The sequence below is a fragment of the Xiphias gladius genome, chromosome 6 (assembly GCF_016859285.1).
Source record: "Xiphias gladius isolate SHS-SW01 ecotype Sanya breed wild chromosome 6, ASM1685928v1, whole genome shotgun sequence".
Lineage (NCBI taxonomy): Eukaryota > Metazoa > Chordata > Actinopteri > Istiophoriformes > Xiphiidae > Xiphias > Xiphias gladius.
Window position 1 is genome coordinate 321,648 of NC_053405.1, and position 17,760 is coordinate 339,407.

Here is a 17,760-nt window from a genome sequence, read left to right on the forward strand (position 1 = left end):
AATAAGCTGTTTAAATGAATGTTAAACGTTTTCCGCTTTTAAACATAGTTTGGCTTTAAATCTTTAAGAAAACTGAAAAGTGAAAAAGTTATTGGAACAAATGGCAGTAAACAGCGTATTGTGTTTGGGTTTTGTATAATGTATCATTTTACTTCCTTTATTTGACTTTATTAATTTTTCCCTATGATATACATTCTATAGTTCACTGCTGCTTGGATTACGTCCTCCTGTATTTCTTATACAGATGTACAGCATGTTGAATTTGAAGTTTGAAAATACTCACAAGCTAAAAAAAAGAAGACAGCATGAAATAAATGCAATCCAGAGGCAATTAATCTGTACGTATGTTTATAGCAATATATCAGTACAATACATATACAGTATATATGTATTGAAATAAAACTAAACCCGTTGTTAATAACATCTAACATACCTGGCGGATGCGTGTATATAATATGTTGTCCACATCTGTGTAATGTGCTGTTCTCTTGCACACTGAATGTGATTAATAAAAAGCAATAATATTAGTAAAAATGTAAATCACAAGGCTTAAACAACTACAATTTTATAGATTCAAAGCCACACAAAAATGTAAGCTGTTTTTTTCTTGTCTGTTGGTTTAACAAAACAAGACAAATAAAAAAGTCAAATTGTATCTTGCTAAGTTTTGAGGTGCATTTTTTTCAATGAATAGATACAGTAAATAGAGGAAACATGAACAGACTAATTGATGATCAAAATAACTGTTAGTTTCATCCCTAAAAACGTTGCAAGTTGTCGGTCAGTGAATAATTTCAGAGAATAAACGCAAAGCATTTGGTCAAATGAAACCCAGTACATTGTCTATGCGTTTAAATGAAAACTAAAGACAAATTTAAAGGCGTTACAGCATTGACCACTTTTTAGGCATCATTTTGAAACTGATCTAATGATCTGCGTGTTATTTCATACTCCGAATTGATGGATGGACAAAAAGTTTCGTTGTTTTCGTTGTCAGAATCCAACAAAAACTTATACTGGTCGCGGTCCCTCGGTATTTCCCACAGGTCGGTGCAGTACGTGAACGCAGCGCCGAGGGTCCGCAGCCTCCGTGTCCTCCAATATGGCGGCCCCCCTGCCAGGCAGATGTGGATTCTTCGTGGAGAAAAAGAAGCGTTTCTGTAAAATGGTCGTCGGGAGAGGGAAGATGTTCTGTGGGGAACATGCCACCATGGTGAGTTCACGGACACAGACACCATCTAAGAACAGGACACGACGAGCGAACAGCCGGAAACTGATTTCACTAGTGACTGAATCGACTCTGCTCCTCGGAAGCGGAGGTTACAGCCACAGACAGGCCTGATAATAACTGCACAAACATGGGAATCGCCTTTTGTAGGTAGTGAAGTCTCTGCAGGCGAGTAACTGAACACCGAGGCTCACTTCTGTAAATTATTCTACATCACTGCTCATAAAAGACAAATATTTAAAGAGAACAACTAAAACTCAGTGACCAACCAGGCGGTGACTGATTAAAGCTGAACCTCGGTGGCCCCCGTTCCTCCTCGATTACATCCACGGTCTCACCTGTACAACCTGGATGTACAGGTGAGACCGTGGTGTCTGCGGTAGTGAAGTGTGACCAATGAGAGGGCAGCGTGCTCCAGCCTCTTCTCTCAGCAGACTGCTGTGATGATTCATCATCAATCAATAAGGCCATTGACAGAAAACTGATCCGCCACTATTCTGATAATCCCTCCCAACATTCAGTGTTTCCAGCTCGTCAGACGCGGGAACAAGCTGCTGGCCGCCGGTTCCTGCCGCAGTAACCCGGACATCTCTGTGTTTAAGGGGCCCTTAGGTGACGAAGCCATAAAGCGATGGATTGAGAACATTGATCAAAGAGGGAAATGATCATTATTTGCGGCCCTGGTCACTTCTGTCGGAGTGTTTTAGATTTTCATTAAACCTGAGCAGGAGACAAAGGTGGAAACGGACTGGTACTAAAAGACAACAGAGTCAGACTGGACCGGAATCGTGTCTGAGTTCCAGACCGAAGCTAAACGGGTTTCCTGCAGGTGTCTGCTCAGGCTGACGCGGGGGAAGCACCTGCCTGGTGTCGGTGTCGGTCCCGGTCCCGGTCCCTCACCTCTCCTCCCTGTGCACCTGCTTGTAACAGGTGAGCGGTGACGTCATGACCCACCTGTGTCCTGTTTCCTGTTTTCAGGAGGAGGGAAGCGGCAGCAGCAGCAGCAGCAGGAGGAGGATCATCTGTCCTCTGGACCCAAAACAGTCAGTCATTGATCGATCAGTTATTAATCAGATTACTGATCTGTTGTTAAACCCTTCTAAACTGTTTCACTTCCTGTCTCTCGTTCTGTGGTTTGTTTCAGCACCGTGAGTGAAGACAAACTTGACAAACACCTGAAGAAATGTAACTCCAGAGAGAGAGACAAACCTGTGAGACCAACCTCCACACTCTTTACCTCGCTCAGTGTCTCCTTTTCTCTTCCCTCTGTCAGAATAATAACATCAGCTATTTACTGTTTATCTAGATGAACTGAGACTCTGGTCCTTAATGTGTGTTTTCACTCCGTCTGTCAGTCCCGTTTCATTTCAGGTGAAATCTGTCTGTGACCGTCTGCGTTTCGTGTCCTTCAGGTTTACTATGCTGAGAACATAAACGCTGGACCGGCTGATGGAGACGAGACTCTGCAGCAGGTAACTTCCGATGCGCCGCTGCAGTTTGACGCTTCGCGAGCTCCCGCCGATCAATAAAAATGATCCTGTTTCAGGCCAGTCTGTGTGAGCGCAGCAGGACGGAGTTAGAGTCTCTGGTGGACAAACTGAAGACAGCGGTCGGAGGTGAGCTGCTGGTTTTGCTCCTCTTCCTCCTCCTCTTCCTCCTCACGTCCCGCGGTCACCAGCAGCTGCACGTCAATGAATTCTGAGCAGTTTAAAGAGGGAAGGTTGCGTCTCAGTTTTTAGAGGCTAAAACTCTTCAGTGTTTCATAATCCAACAGTAATTAGACAGAACTCAGAAAATAACAAATGTGCCGCACAATAAATTCATCCTTTCTTATTCCCGTCTAATTAACCATCTCCCAATCGCTCTCTGGGGGCCCGGCACCCACTAAATAAATATTGTTAATGATTAAATATCAGTTTTTAAACCACAGGAGTTTCCTATAGCAGCAGTTTCACGTGAAGATTAGTTTCATGTGGGAGCAGGTGACGGAGATAAAATCCTCTGTTACAGTTTATGTATTTCATACAGTGATGTTGATATACGCTCAGTGGCCACTTTATTGGGTACAGCTGTAAAATCTAATGCTATGCTAATGCTAATCTAGTACAACAGCTCCATAAATGAGATCTGATCGGAGAGCTGTTGTTGAACTGGACTCCATTACACTGAGAGCTGTTTCTAATATTTTGGGAATTTATGGCCGAGCTGTTGCATTAGGTCACGTTAGATCTTACGGGCGTACCTGACAGAGCGACCGCTGGGTTTCATTTATGATAAAAACTGTCGACAGATAATGACCAGACAAGACTGTTTGTGTTTGGTGAATCCAGCAAATTAAACGTCGGGTCAAAGCAGCGTTTCCCGAACACGAAACGAAAAGTGTCTCCACCGTCCGTGTCTGTAGGACCATAACGACGATATTACTGTTGCAGGACTGCAGACTGACGTGGAGGACAGTGTTCTGTCACACCCCGTCCTTCTGGAGGAACTCAGCAACCCAAAGAACGGAGAGTCCGCTCACAAGCACCTGAAACAGCAGGTACACACACCTGAGCACACCTGGAACACCTTAGCCCACTGTCTTGTTTGTGACACTCCCTAGAGCGTGTTTAAACAGGTTTCTGTAACTCACAGGTAAAAAAACACGAAGATTAACATCTGAAAAAAATTAAGATTTTTTTAAATAGTTGGAAAAATTTAAAGAGTTTGGTTGGTGTGTTGGGTTCTACAGGGGGAAACTGGACTCATGATGTCAGTATTTCTAAAATCCTGGACATGTGAACAGGTGATGAGTCTGTGGTGACACCTTCATAAGCCACACACCCCCCCTCCCCGAGGAGGCGGGGCTTGAGCTGGTCCTATCTAACCTGCCAGGTTTGTCCAGTCCTCTATCTTAGGTCATCTGGAGGAGCTGGGACTGCTGGGAGGGGGGCGGTGCTTTGTGGAGTTCGGAGCAGGTCGAGGGAAACTCTCTCACTGGATCCACGAGGCCCTGAAGACCTGCAAAGACCTGCAGCTGCTGCTGGTGGAGCGCTGCAGCACCCGTTTCAAGGCAAGGAGAAACCTTATAACTCCAAACCTTCAACTCCAGACTCCTCGACTCCAAACTCTGAACTTGTAAACTTCAGACCCCAGACTGCCAATTCCCAACTCCATGCCCCCGGACTCCTTGACCCCAGATTTCCTTGACTCCAGATTCCCCAACTCAAGAGTCCCTGACCCCAGACCCCCCAATTCCAGATTCCCCGACTCCCCGACCCCAGACTCTCCAGCCCTGGACTCCTCGACCCCAGACCCCCCAATTCCAGATTCCCCGACTCCCTGACCCCAGACCCCCCAACTCCAGACTCCCTGACTCGTCGACCCCAGACTCCCCAGCTCCAGACTCCTCGACCCGACTCCCCAGCTCCAGACTCCTTGACCCCAGATTCTTTGACTCCAGATTCCCCAACTCTAGACTCCCCGACTCCTCGACCCCAGACTCTCCAGCCCCGGACTCCTCGACCCCAGACTCCCCAGCTCCGGACTCCACGACCCCAGACTCCCCAGTTCCAGACTCCCCAACTCCCCGACCCCAGACTCCCCAGCTCCAGACTCCTTGACCTCAGATTCTTTGACTCCAGATTCCCCAACTCAAGAGTCCCTGACCCCAGACCCCCCAACTCCAGACTCCCTGACTCCTGGACCCCAGACTCTCCAGCCCCGGACTCCTCGACCCCAGACTCCCCAGCTCCAGACTCCCCAGCTCCAGACTCCCCAGCTCCAGACTCCTCAACACCAGACTCCCCAGCTCCGGACTCCACGACCCCAGACTCCCCAGTTCCAGACTCCCCAACTCCCCGACCCCAGACTCCGAAGCTCCAGACTCCTTGACCTCAGATTCTTTGACTCCAGATTCCCCAACTCAAGAGTCCCTGACCCCAGACCCCCCAACTCTAGACTCCCCGACTCCTCGACCCCAGACTCTCCAGCCCCGGACTCCTCGACCCCAGACTCCCCAGCTCCGGACTCCACGACCCCAGACTCCCCAGTTCCAGACTCCCCAACTCCCCGACCCCAGACTCCCCAGCTCCAGACTCCTTGACCTCAGATTCTTTGACTCCAGATTCCCCAACTCAAGAGTCCCTGACCCCAGACCCCCCAACTCCAGACTCCCTGACTCCTGGACCCCAGACTCTCCAGCCCTGGACTCCTCGACCCCAGACTCCCCAGCTCCAGACTCCCCAGCTCCAGACTCCCCAGCTCCAGACTCCCCAGCTCCAGACTCCCCAGCTCCAGACTCCCCAACTCCCCGACCCCAGACTCCGAAGCTCCAGACTCCTTGACCTCAGATTCTTTGACTCCAGATTCCCCAACTCAAGAATCCCTGACCCCAGACCCCCCAACTCCAGACTCCCCAAATCCCCGACCCCAGACTTTCCAGCCCCGGACTCCTCGACCCCAGACTCTCCAGCTCCAGACTCTCCAGCCCCGGACTCCTCGACCCCAGACTCCCCAGCTCCAGACTCTCCAGCCCAGGACTCCTCGACCCCAGACTCTCCAGCCCCGGACTCCTCGACCCCAGACTCCCCAGCTCCAGACTCCTCGACCCCAGACTCCCCAGCTCCAGACTCTCCAGCCCCGGACTCCTCGACCCCAGACTCCCCAGCTCCAGACTCCTTGACCCCCAGATTCTTTGACTCCAGACCCCCCCAACTCAAGAGTCCCTGACCCCAGACCCCCAACTCCAGACTCCCTGACTCCTCGACTCCAGACTCTCCAGCCCCGGACTCCTCGACCCCAGACTCCCCAGCTCCAGACTCCTCGACCCCAGACTCCCCAGCTCTAGACTCCGTAACTCAAAATAACTCCCAGCCTGGTCTCTGTTCTGCTCCAGGTGGATGGGAAACATCAGGAAGCTGGAGTTCAGTTTGAGAGGCTGCAGGTCGACATTCAACATCTGGATTTAAGTAAGAGACAAACATCTGGAGACCCTGACACTTTAGTTCTGAACTCTTATTCATGGTCTTAATTGTGGCAGGTTTAAATCTTCTGATCTGACTCTGTGGATGTTTCCAGGTAAAGTCCCTCTGCTGAGACAGAAGAAGCTCCCGTTGGTCGGAGTAGGGAAGCACCTGTGTGGAGCAGCCACAGGTGAGAACAGTCCGCTTCACACTCTGAGCTCTGATTGGCCTGACCTGTATTCAAACGGCACTGCTGCTGGTCGGTGCAGGTAAAAGCTCCAGGTGCACAGGACCCTTGACTACACCAAGGCGGGACAGTGTGGTTCTGACATGACACCCGGGTTTAACACTAACTGACAGATGCAGCTGAGCAGCTGAACATGAAATGGTTTCTGTCTTCAGATCTGGCTCTGCGCTGTTTGTTGGAGACACCGGGACTCAGAGAGGAGACTGAACCACCAACAAAACGCCTCAAAATCTCAGAACCGGCTGCTGACCGTGAACCTGATCCAGACTCTGGCTCTGTCCCTGGTGATCCAGGACCAGCCTCTGATCCCGGTCCTAGCTCTGGCCCTGTCCTCGGCCTGGCGGTGGCGCTGTGCTGTCACCATCGCTGTGAGTGGCGTCACTACGTGGGTCAGCAGTTCTTCCTGCAACAAGGACTCGGAGCTGCGGAGTTCTCCGCTTTCTGTCGAATGTCCAGCTGGGCAACATGTGGACTCAGGGCGACCAATCAGGACTGTCCACCTCTGGATCCGACCAATCAGAGAAGAGACGAGGAAGAGCATGAAGCAACAGAGGGAACAGATGCCGTGAACGGGTAAATATTTGACCTCTGACCCCTTCAGGCGGTCACGGGAGCTGTCACAGCAGCTGCTCAGCAGCAGAGCGTCAGTCTAAAGATACAGTCAGAGCCATGGTCCAGTTTATCGTCTGCAGCGCTACTGTTCGATACATCACCATAACAACTAATACCTTTCTAAACACAGTGCTTTTATTGGCTGATTGAACAGATCCGCAGGTCAAAGTTCAACAAAGATGAACTTTGACCCGAGCTGAACTTCAGCTGAAGTCAGTGAGAACCAGTGCAAATATTGACGGGTCTGTATCTTTATGGTCTAAGGCTGACGACTGGTATCTGGACCCACACCAAAGAACTGGACACATTCAAATGTTGAACAGATGGTGGCGCTAGATGAAAAGTCAGAGGATCAGCAGAGTTATGATAGTTCATCCTGGGGGGAACATGAGCAGCTGAACCACTTTTCGTCCCAGTCCTTCCAACAGTTGTCGGTCCAGATGTTTCAGTCTGGACCAACGTGGTGAGTGACTGATGTAAACATCACCACAGCTGAGCTGCTGCTGTGTGGCTAAAAGTGTGAAGTTTGCCCTGAGGGTGGCGCTAGAGGAAAGACGTCGTTTGAATGTGAAGGGTTGATTGTCGGAAGAGCAGGAAGGAGATCAGGAAAATTTAATGATAATCTGACGTGCAGATGCTGATCCATCCTCAGTATCCTGAACCCCGATCAGGTCCTGAACCGCGTTTCTGTGTCTCTGCAGGTTTCTGTCGGCAGGTGAACGAGAGCAGATCGGTCGTCTCTGTAAACTTCTCATCGACAGCGGCAGACTTCACTTCCTGGGTTCGAAGGGATTCAGGAGCAAACTGACTCGATATGTCGGCACTCAGGTCACTCTGGAGAACATGTTACTGACCGCTGTGCCCTCCTGAAGGTCAGACTCACAGACCCTCATCTGACTATAGCTGAAACGATTAGTCAGTTAATCAATGATGGTTATTCCCTTTTTCCTCACTGAGCCTGATTTTCAGGTTTGTTCTGTTTTCTGTCACAGTAACTGAAGATCTTTGGGTCTTGGACAATACAAGACATTTGAAGACGTCACCGTGAAACTGAGATTTTTTCTGTTTTCTGACCAAGCGATGATTCCATTACCTGAGAAAATGAAAATGATGATTAGCTGCAGCTCCATCTCGACACTGACAGATTATAGAGAAATAGGACAAATGGCTCGTGTTTGTAAAAAGTCTTTATTGTTTGATTGATGAAGTGAAAACATCAGACTGAATGTGTTAAATGTTTTGTAAAGTTTGCATTAAAGCATTCTTCGTTTCTTATTTCTTTAGTCTGTCTGTTGATCGACTGCATTTAAACATTTATTTAGTGATTTGTAGGAGAGCAGATGTCATCCAGCTGTTGTGAAAAACAACAGGACGTACACTGCAAACAGCAGTTTGACTGAGTTTTGTCCTAAAATCCAACACACAGCACAAATGGAGGATCACATCTGGAAGAGGGGAAAGACGTGGACTAATAAAACGTTTAGTCTGTTTGTTGCTAAAGTCTTCACATTTTAAACTGTCAGCAGAGTTTGAGTCTGTTAGCACTGGTCCTCCCTCGTCTCCAGACACAGAAATATAAACGAGTCTTTACAGATGTCACAGCTGCTGTAAAAACCTTTCAGGTTTAAAAAGCTGCAGCAGAAGAAGAAATGAAGAGCGACGGATTGTTTCGGTCTGAAGAATCGTCGCTCGGCTCTGAAACATTCACAACAGAAACATGTCAGTTATTCATCACTTATTTTTAATCAAATAGTTCTATAGAAAAGAAAACAACATAATTAGTATTATTACCATTAATGTTATGATTTATTACTAAGTAGTTATAAATTAAACATTTATTCTAGTGTAATCAACACTAATCGATGACCGTTAATTGTTATTATTAGTTATTTATCAGATATTAGTAGTAGTTCGAGTATAACTACATATCTGTTATTTTAACATTAATCTGAAAAAGAATGAGAGGTGAAGTGTAAAACGCTGTGGATAAAAGACTTGGATGAGTCCAGTTCATTTGGCCCTTTGAACCCATGACCTCAGAGAGTAATGTCGGGGAATGTAGAATTTTAGTTTGCCCCTAAATGACTCTGGTTATGCTCTGAGTTATGGTTAGATCCAAACTTATAATGACAAGTAAACGGATAAACTCAGCTCATGTTCGCTCTTTGAATCAGGATCATACACTGACAGCGATAGAGCATCAAAGTGTTAAATGTCCAACAGATGCAGAGACGTGTGGACTCAGGGACCAGCGCTGATTTCAAACATTCACGTGTTAAAAGTCCGGTTCGTTAGTATGAGATGCTGTGAGGTGTCGGTACTAACGGTTGACACAGTGCATGTTGAGCACAGCGTACGCTCTCTTTCTGGCCTCCTGGATGTACAGGTGCATGAAGTCACGTCCAAACATCTCCCTGTCATCTTCATCGTCCTCGTCCTCGTCATCCTCGGCCTTCGTCTTCCTGCACGGCAGCGCCACGTCCAGAGTCAGAGGGTTGTCCCGAAAATTCACAAACCTGCTCAGAAACAAAGACAAAAGTCAGATCAGACTGCACAGAGACAGACAGAGACGACTGAGAGGTTTATAATGAAACATCGTTTTAACTGTCAAACAGGAAACGACTTGATCTGAGGCTGGAAGTGTCCCACCTGAGGTTGGACATGATTGTAGACACTTATATGAGGTCTGACGCGTTTGTGGACAGATTGATCTGAGGTTGGACGTGTTTGTGGACAGACTGACCTGAGATTGGACGTGTTTGTGGACAGATTGATCTGAGGTTGGACGTGTTTGTGGACAGACTGACCTGAGGTTGGACGTGTTTGTGGACAGACTGACCTGAAGTTGGACGTGTTTGTGGACAGACTGACCTGAGGTTGGACATGTCTCAGATGAGGGTAGACGTGTTCGTGGACAGACTGACCTGAGGTTGGACGTGTTTGTGGACAGACTGACCTGAGGTTGGACGTGTTTGTGGACAGACTAACCTGAGGTTGGACGTGTTTGTGGACAGATTGATCTGAGGTTGGATGTGTTTGTGGACAGATTGATCTGAGGTTGGACGTGTTTGTGGACAGATTGATCTGAGGTTGGACGTGTTTGTGGACAGACTGACCTGAGGTTGAACATGTCTCAGCTGAGGGTAGACGTGTTAGAGGACAGACTGACCTGAGGTTGGACGTGTTTGTGGACAGATTCATCTGAGGTTGGACGTGTTTGTGGACAGACTGACCTGAGATTGGACGTGTTTGTGGACAGATTGATCTGAGGTTGGACGTGTTTGTGGACAGACTGACCTGAAGTTGGACGTGTTTGTGGACAGACTGACCTGAGGTTGGACATGTCTCAGATGAGGGTAGACGTGTTCGTGGACAGACTGACCTGAGGTTGGACGTGTTTGTGGACAGACTGACCTGAGGTTGGACGTGTTTGTGGACAGACTAACCTGAGGTTGGACGTGTTTGTGGACAGATTGATCTGAGGTTGGATGTGTTTGTGGACAGATTGATCTGAGGTTGGACGTGTTTGTGGACAGACTGACCTGAGGTTGGACATGTCTCAGCTGAGGGTAGACGTGTTAGAGGACAGACTGACCTGAGGTTGGACGTGTTTGTGGACAGACTGACCTGAGGTTGGACATGTCTCAGCTGAGGGTAGACATGTTTGTGGACAGACTGACCTGAGGTTGGACATGTCTCAGCTGAGGGTAGACATGTTTGTGGACAGACTGACCTGAGGTTGGACGTGTTTGTGGACAGACTGACCTGAGGTTGGATGTGTCTCAGCTGAGGGTAGACATGTTTGTGGACAGACTGACCTGAGGTTGGACATGTCTCAGCTGAGGGTAGACGTGTTAGAGGACAGACTGACCTGAGGTTGGACGTGTTTGTGGACAGACTGACCTGAGGTTGGATGTGTCTCAGCTGAGGGTAGACATGTTTGTGGACAGACTGACCTGAGGTTGGACATGTCTTCCATTAGAGGGGGGATGTCTCTCAGTCTGTTGCTGCTGAGGACCAGAGTGTCCAGACTCGCCATCCTGCTGATGTTTTCTGGGAGTTTCTCGAGCTCGTTCCTCTGCAGCCACAGAGCGTGCAGCTTCTCCATCCTTAGGACAGACATATCTCACTGCTTATTGGCTGGTGGCTTAAAAGTCGGGTCTCAGATGATGTCACTGTCCTCCTTCACCCACCTGTGTATGTCCTCAGGTAAGTGCCGCAGTTGGTTTCCTCCCATGTCAAGCCACTCGAGCGCCGGCAGTCCGACTACGCAGTCCGGCAGGCAGGTGAAGTCATTCATGGATAGATCCAGGTGCTGCAGCTTCTTCAGGTTCCTGAACTACAGTACGGAGGACAGGACAGACCTCAGATCAGCTGGATCAGAGATTCAAAGGTGTCTATGGTATCAGTTTATACCTAAAACTGATTAAGGTTAGTGCAGGTTCCTTAACTAGAATCTGGTTTAGGTTTTGGTTCGTTTGACTTTGGTTTCACACCTGGTTTGGAACCTGTTTGAGGTTTTTTGTGAGGCTTCATATTTGGTTTGGAGGTAGGTTTACGTTCAGACCTGGTTTGAAAGGTGTCTGTGGTATCAGCTAATACCTGAAGATGAAGCCAGTTACACATGATCTGGAACCTGCCAGTTCACACCTGCTTTTGGAAGGTGGCTTAGGTTTGGGTTGGTATGCGTTTTAGAAACTGCTTGCACCTGGTTTGAGAGGTGTCTGTGGTATTCATTCATACCAAAGGCTGGTCTAGGTCTGTGTTCATACCTTTTTTAGGAACTGGTTAAGGTTTTGTTGCGTACCTGGTCAGAAAGCTGGTTTTGGCTTGGGTATCACCTGAATTGAAAGCTGTGATATTGATTCATACCTGAAATTGGTTTAGGTTTTGGTTCATACCTGGTCTGGTAGGTGGTCCAAGTCCCGGTTCATGGCCAGCTCCAGTCTCTCCAGACTCTCACAGCAGCTCAGCTCTTCAGGAACGAAGTGTACTCTGTTGTAGCTCAGCAGCAGCTCTCTGAGCCGGGTCAGCTTACCTGAGACCAGAACCAGGACATCAGAAAACTCAACATAGTGAGGCCTGAGACCGAACTGTACTGTCAGCTATAACTACAGGGTCTATATCCTTCAAATCTGTAGTGGAAGTGGGGGGCATACTGACCGATCTGTTTAGGGATCTCGGTGACCCCATTGCGTGACAGATCGATAACCAAAAGGTTTTGGAAACTGGATATGAAGTGAGGGATCTTCTGCAGTCCGGTCCGGTGGATCTGCCACTCCTGGACTTGACTTAGTTGGACCAGACAGCCTGGCAAAGACTGGAAAAACAAGACACATGACAATCAGAGAATCGCATCAGATACCCATGGTCCTGGGACCGGACCAGGTAAATCCATCATCTCTACAGTCTGCTTCCTGCGTGGAGGACATTACCTTCCACTCCTCCTGTTCAATTCGGAGGATCAGTCGTCCGTCTTCTGTCTGCAGCTTCTTTTTGAGTCGAGCCAGAGCCACCCGGTCCTCCCAAACACCAACACTCAGCCTGGACCACAAACGTCAAGAAACATGTAACATTAGAGACCAGATTGCCCTGGACTCGGTCTACGGACGAGGACCCCTGAAAATATACACCAAACAACCAAAAGCTGAACTGTTAACTTCAGGTAATAGGAGCAGAGTCTTTTGAGACTGTGTCAGACCCCCACTCTTCTTAGTTGCTGAACACCCCAGGACTGTTGGTCTGGGACATTACCAGATATGATATCATGTAAGTCCTGAAGTCACGGGTCCCGAGTGGATTATTATATTGGATTAATTATAGGCCCTTTAAGTTTTTTTCTTGATGTACCATCTTATTTACAGGAGGTAGTTGTCCCTGTCCTACATTAGATTCAGATGCATAGTGATGAGATGAGACAGTTACCATTATTTAAGCTTCCTCTGACTTCATTTTATAAACTTAATTTAAATTTTTGAAACTTTGGAACTTCTATAGATATGAAAACTGCAAATCACATATCATCTGCTGACCAATAGCTCTTCAACCAGGCTAAAGCTGCTTTCCATCGGACGTAGTTGGCAACACCGGTCTGGATTTGGTTAGCTTAGCTTAGCAAACAGACTGGAAGCAGGTGGAAAGTTTTTGTCTGGCTCTGTCCAAAGGGAACAGAATCCCCCTGTAAAGGTAAATTCAGACTGCACTCAAAATTAATTCTAGAGGTGGAACATACAGAGTAAATGGAAAGATACAAGCTACCGTGAATTGAGGACGAAATAAAATGTTAACCTGTTCCTTTAATCGTCTCATCTCTCCGCCTCGAGTTAATGTGTCTCTGTAGAAGCTTTGTTGTCATATTCTCTTTAAATCGCCTGTGTGTTTGTGGCTCAGCTCAGTGTACTTTCTGATTCCGCCACCAGGAGTCGCCAGAGTTACAAAGTCAGCCAGTAAAAAAACATCTCAGTTGAGTGGGCGGAGTCTCACCTGCTGGTAGCCCCGCCTCTGGCTGTCCTCCTCCTCCTCTGCTCCTCTTCCTCCTGCTCCTCCTTCGTCCTCCTGATCCTGGTCTCCCACAGAGCTTTAATGGAGCTGACCGAGCCGCACGCAGCCACGCCCACCATGATGATGTCACAGCACACAGGTGGACAGGTGAGATGAACTCTGACTTCTGAGCTGCAGCCTCGTCCTCCCTCTGACCATCCTGTGTTATTATTGATTATTTATCATCAATTATTTTCCATCGTTAGTGACATGTTAATAAGTCACTTACTTATATTAATTAGTAGTTAACTTAATTATATAAACTTTCAAACTGTAACATGACCGTATTCGATAGTAGTATTAGTAAAGACTTTAATCAGATAATAAATAAATATATGAGTTAAACTAGAAAAGACAAAAAAACTAAACCCTGCTTGCAACCTTTTTTTTAAATTAGTTAATTTAATTAATTTTTTCAATTGAGGCCTTAATATCTCTAAAAGTAGAGTCAAAATGTTTAAAAATTTAAATTAATATTATATTTAAATATTTACTATACCACAACGTGGTTCCTGATGTTACAGTAAATGTAAATATGTTAATGTATGATTAATATTATCAAAACAAAAGTGTAAAATGTAAAGAAATTTTAGGTGTTGTTTTTGTTTGTTTCTATTTATTTATTTATTTTTACTGAATTTAAATTTTCATTGAATTTTTCTGAATATTTTATGTTCACCATTTGTATTGTTACTAGTATTGTTGGTAGTATTGTTGGTAGTATTGGTAGTATTGTTGGTAGTATTGGTAGTATTGTCGGTAGTATTGTTATTAGTATCGTAGTTTGTATTGTTGGTAGTATTGTTAGTATTGTAGTTTGTATTGTTGGTTGTATTATTGGTAGTATTGGTAGTAGTATTGTAGTTGTATTGTTGGTAGTATTGTTAGTATTGTAGTTTGTATTGTTGGTTGTATTGCTGGTATTGTAGTTTGTATTGTTGGTTGTATTATTGGTAGTATTGGTAGTAGTATTGTAGTTGTATTGTTGGTAGTATTGGTAGTATTGTTGGTAGTATTGTTGATATTGTAGTTTGTATTGTTGGTTATATTGTTGTTAGTATTGTAGTTTGTATTGATGGTAGTATTGTTGATAGTATTGGTAGTAGTATTGTAGTTTATATTGTTGTTAGTATTAATGTTATATTTAATGTTAATATTTTTACCAGTATTGTAGTTCGTACTGTTAGCAGTTTGTTAGCAGTATTGTTGGTAGTATTGTTAGTATTGTGGTTTGTATTGTTGGTAGTATTGTTGGTTGTATTGTTTGTAATAATGTAGTTTGTATTGTTTGTATTGTTGGTAGTATTGTTGTTAGTATTGTTGTTAGTATTAATGTTAGTTAGTATTTTTACCAGTATTGTAGTTCGTATTGTTAGCAGTATTGTTGGTAGTATTGTTGGTAGTATTGTGGTTCGTATTGTTGTTAGTATTAATGTTAATATTTTTACCAGTATTGTAGTTCGTATTGTTAAAAGTTTGTTAGCAGTATTGTTGGTATTGTAGTTTGTATTGTTGGTAGTATTGTTGTTAGTATTGTTGTTAGTATTAATGTTTGTATTTTTACCAGTATTGTATTTCGTAGTTTCGCAGTATTGTTGGTAGTATTGTTAGTATTGTGGTTTGTATTGTTGGTAGTATTGTTAGCATTGTTAGTATTGTGGTTTGTATTGTTGGTAGTATTGTTGGTTGTATTGTTTGTAATAATGTAGTTTGTATTGTTGGTAGTATTGGTAGTATTGTTGTTAGTATTGTAGTTCGTATTGTTGTTAGTATTAATGTTAGTGTTTTTACCAGTATTGTAGTCCGTATTGTTAGCAGTATTGTTGGTAGTATTGTTGGTAGTATTGTTAGTATTGTAGTGTTGTGGTTTGTATTGTTGGTAGTATTGGTAGTATTGTTAGTATTGTTAGTATTGTGGTTTGTATTGTTGGTAGTATTGTTGGTTGTATTGTTGGTAAAAATGTAGTTTGTATTGTTGGTAGTATTGGTAGTATTGTTAGTGTTGTGGTTTGTATTGTTGGTAGTATTGGTAGTATTGTTGTTAGTATTGTAGTTCGTATTGTTAGCAGTATTAATGTTAGTATTTTTACCAGTATTATAGTTCGTATTGTTAGCAGTATTGTTGGTAGTATTGTTGGTAGTATTGTTAGTATTGTAGTGTTGTGGTTAGTATTGTTGGTAGTATTGTTGGTATTGTTAGTATTGTAGTGTTGTGGTTTGTATTGTTGGTAGTATTGTTAGTATTGTAGTGTTGTGGTTTGTATTGTTGGTAGTATTGTTGGTATTGTTAGTATTGTGGTTTGTATTGTTGGTAGTATTGGTAGTATTGTTAGTATTGTAGTGTTGTGGTTTGTATTGTTGGTAGTATTGTTAGTATTGTAGTGTTGTGGTTTGTATTCTTGGTAGTATTGTTGGTATTGTTAGTATTGTAGTGTTGTGGTTTGTATTGTTGGTAGTATTGTTAGTATTGTAGTGTTGTGGTTTGTATTGTTGGTAGTATTGTTAGTATTGTAGTGTTGTGGTTTGTATTGTTGGTAGTATTGGTAGTATTGTTAGTATTGTAGTGTTGTGGTTTGTATTGTTGGTAGTATTGTTGGTATTGTTAGTATTGTGGTTTGTATTGTTGGTAGTATTGGTAGTATTGTTAGTATTGTAGTGTTGTGGTTTGTATTGTTGGTAGTATTGTTGGTATTGTTAGTATTGTAGTGTTGTGGTTTGTATTGTTGGTAGTATTGTTAGTATTGTAGTGTTGTGGTTTGTATTCTTGGTAGTATTGTTAGTATTGTTAGTATTGTAGTGTTGTGGCGTGTCAGTTCTCACCTTGGGGGAGCGCAGCAGCGGTCCTCCATGCTGCGTCTCTTCAGTTGAAATCTGACCTCAGATCTGCTGCCGGATAATTTTAGCCTCCAGGTCACATGACCCCACTGATGCAATACACGGTCACACGACAGAATCTGTCGGTTCAGTTTACATCAGAGTATCATTAAATACATGTGATTTTTGATAACTGAATATGTAAAGTGCAGTATGTTGTTTAGAAAAGCTCCCTGCTATAAAAACACCTCAGATAAACTCCCTAAGTTTAAGATAAATCCTGCTGCAGGTTCCTCCTGATTTACCTGCAGGTCAGTGTGAAGGATTCAGATTAAATGTTTGTTGAAATTAAAACCTCATAAATGAAAGAAGTGATTTGACTTCATTTAAAACAGTCCCCATCTGGACTCAAACCATGAACGCTGTGGTTCAGGGTTAGTACCTGATCCTCTAGATCACCAGGACCCAGAGGCTGTAGTTTTGTTAATAAAAAATCATCTTGTCTTTGAGAGTCTGTGAACCAACAGCTGTAAAATGTGTTCTTTTCGCTCAGATTTCTATCGTTAATATTTTTCCACCATAATTCAGCTATAAATTGATCCACAGCCAACACTGTTTGTAAAATTAGGGACCTGAGAGAGAAGTCTTACCAACTACAAACAAGTGGAAAGGTCAAACATTAGTGAGTCAAACACATTTTGGTTCATATCTGATCATCACATCAAACGCTGTAATTTCACACGTTTCATACACAGAGATGCAGCAGGATAACACATTTTTTAACCTAAACTTTAATTTTTTGACTCAGAGAAGTTTGTGTCAAAACCTTCCATGGAGCCTGATTGTTAAAAACTTGACAGATTTTGAATTTTGGTCTTCATTACAAACCTTGATCATTGATTGTAGTCACTTTTATTACAATAATTCTGCATGAGAAAGTCAAGTTTGTGCACGAGTAGAAAATATTTGTATACCAAAAGTACTTCTTTTATCACTGTGGCTTTGTGTAACCTCACCACTGATATCATTGTTCATAGATTTTATATACAGATTCCTTTTTTTCAACAAATAAAAATCTTTTTAAAACATGTACAGACTTGAATTTCTCATGCAGATTTATTTTACAGGTTTATAAATGTTGATTTAGGAATACAACCTTTGGAATTATTTGTGCGCATCACTTCACAAGATCAAAGTGTTTTTAACCCTAATCTGAGCCAATAAATAAATTCCATATCTATGAATCAACATCTGTGTCTCTTTCTGGAGATTTAGCTTCAGCGAGCACTTTATTAGGAACACCACACTAATTCCTCCCTCTGGTCTCAAACAGCCTCAGGTATTCGTGGCCTGGATCCACGAGATGTTCGAAGCTT

The 17,760-nt window shown here is 44.3% G+C and overlaps 2 protein-coding genes across 4 annotated transcripts; one reads left to right on the top strand and one right to left on the bottom strand.

The window, feature by feature from the left end:
* The first annotated feature begins 1,034 nt into the window (after positions 1-1,034).
* On the top strand, positions 1,035-8,305 carry trmt13 (tRNA methyltransferase 13 homolog). Of its 2 annotated transcripts, XM_040129796.1 has the most exons (12): positions 1,047-1,213; positions 2,207-2,271; positions 2,373-2,439; positions 2,641-2,700; positions 2,775-2,844; positions 3,661-3,767; positions 4,113-4,280; positions 6,105-6,177; positions 6,287-6,361; positions 6,574-6,991; positions 7,732-7,902; positions 8,023-8,305. In XM_040129796.1, the coding sequence occupies exons 1-11, from the start codon at positions 1,103-1,105 to the stop codon at positions 7,898-7,900; spliced, it is 1,383 nt and encodes a 460-aa protein (XP_039985730.1). In that variant the 5' UTR covers positions 1,047-1,102; the 3' UTR covers positions 7,901-7,902; positions 8,023-8,305. The 2 variants fall into 2 exon arrangements, with proteins under 2 accessions (XP_039985729.1, XP_039985730.1); XM_040129795.1 differs by having other exon boundaries at positions 1,035-1,213; positions 7,732-8,305.
* A 91-nt stretch (positions 8,306-8,396) lies between these two features.
* Positions 8,397-16,473, bottom strand: lrrc39 (leucine rich repeat containing 39). 2 transcript variants are annotated; one of them, XM_040129797.1, is made up of 9 exons: positions 16,391-16,473; positions 13,514-13,730; positions 12,466-12,574; positions 12,194-12,350; positions 11,932-12,068; positions 11,224-11,369; positions 10,987-11,139; positions 9,388-9,546; positions 8,397-8,725 (listed from the first exon to the last, which is right to left on the bottom strand). In XM_040129797.1, exons 2-9 carry the CDS (start codon positions 13,648-13,650, stop codon positions 8,569-8,571), a joined length of 1,155 nt encoding a protein of 384 aa, XP_039985731.1. In that variant the 5' UTR covers positions 13,651-13,730; positions 16,391-16,473; the 3' UTR covers positions 8,397-8,568. The 2 variants fall into 2 exon arrangements, with proteins under 2 accessions (XP_039985731.1, XP_039985732.1); XM_040129798.1 differs by having other exon boundaries at positions 9,356-9,546.
* Positions 16,474-17,760: the final 1,287 nt, after the last annotated feature.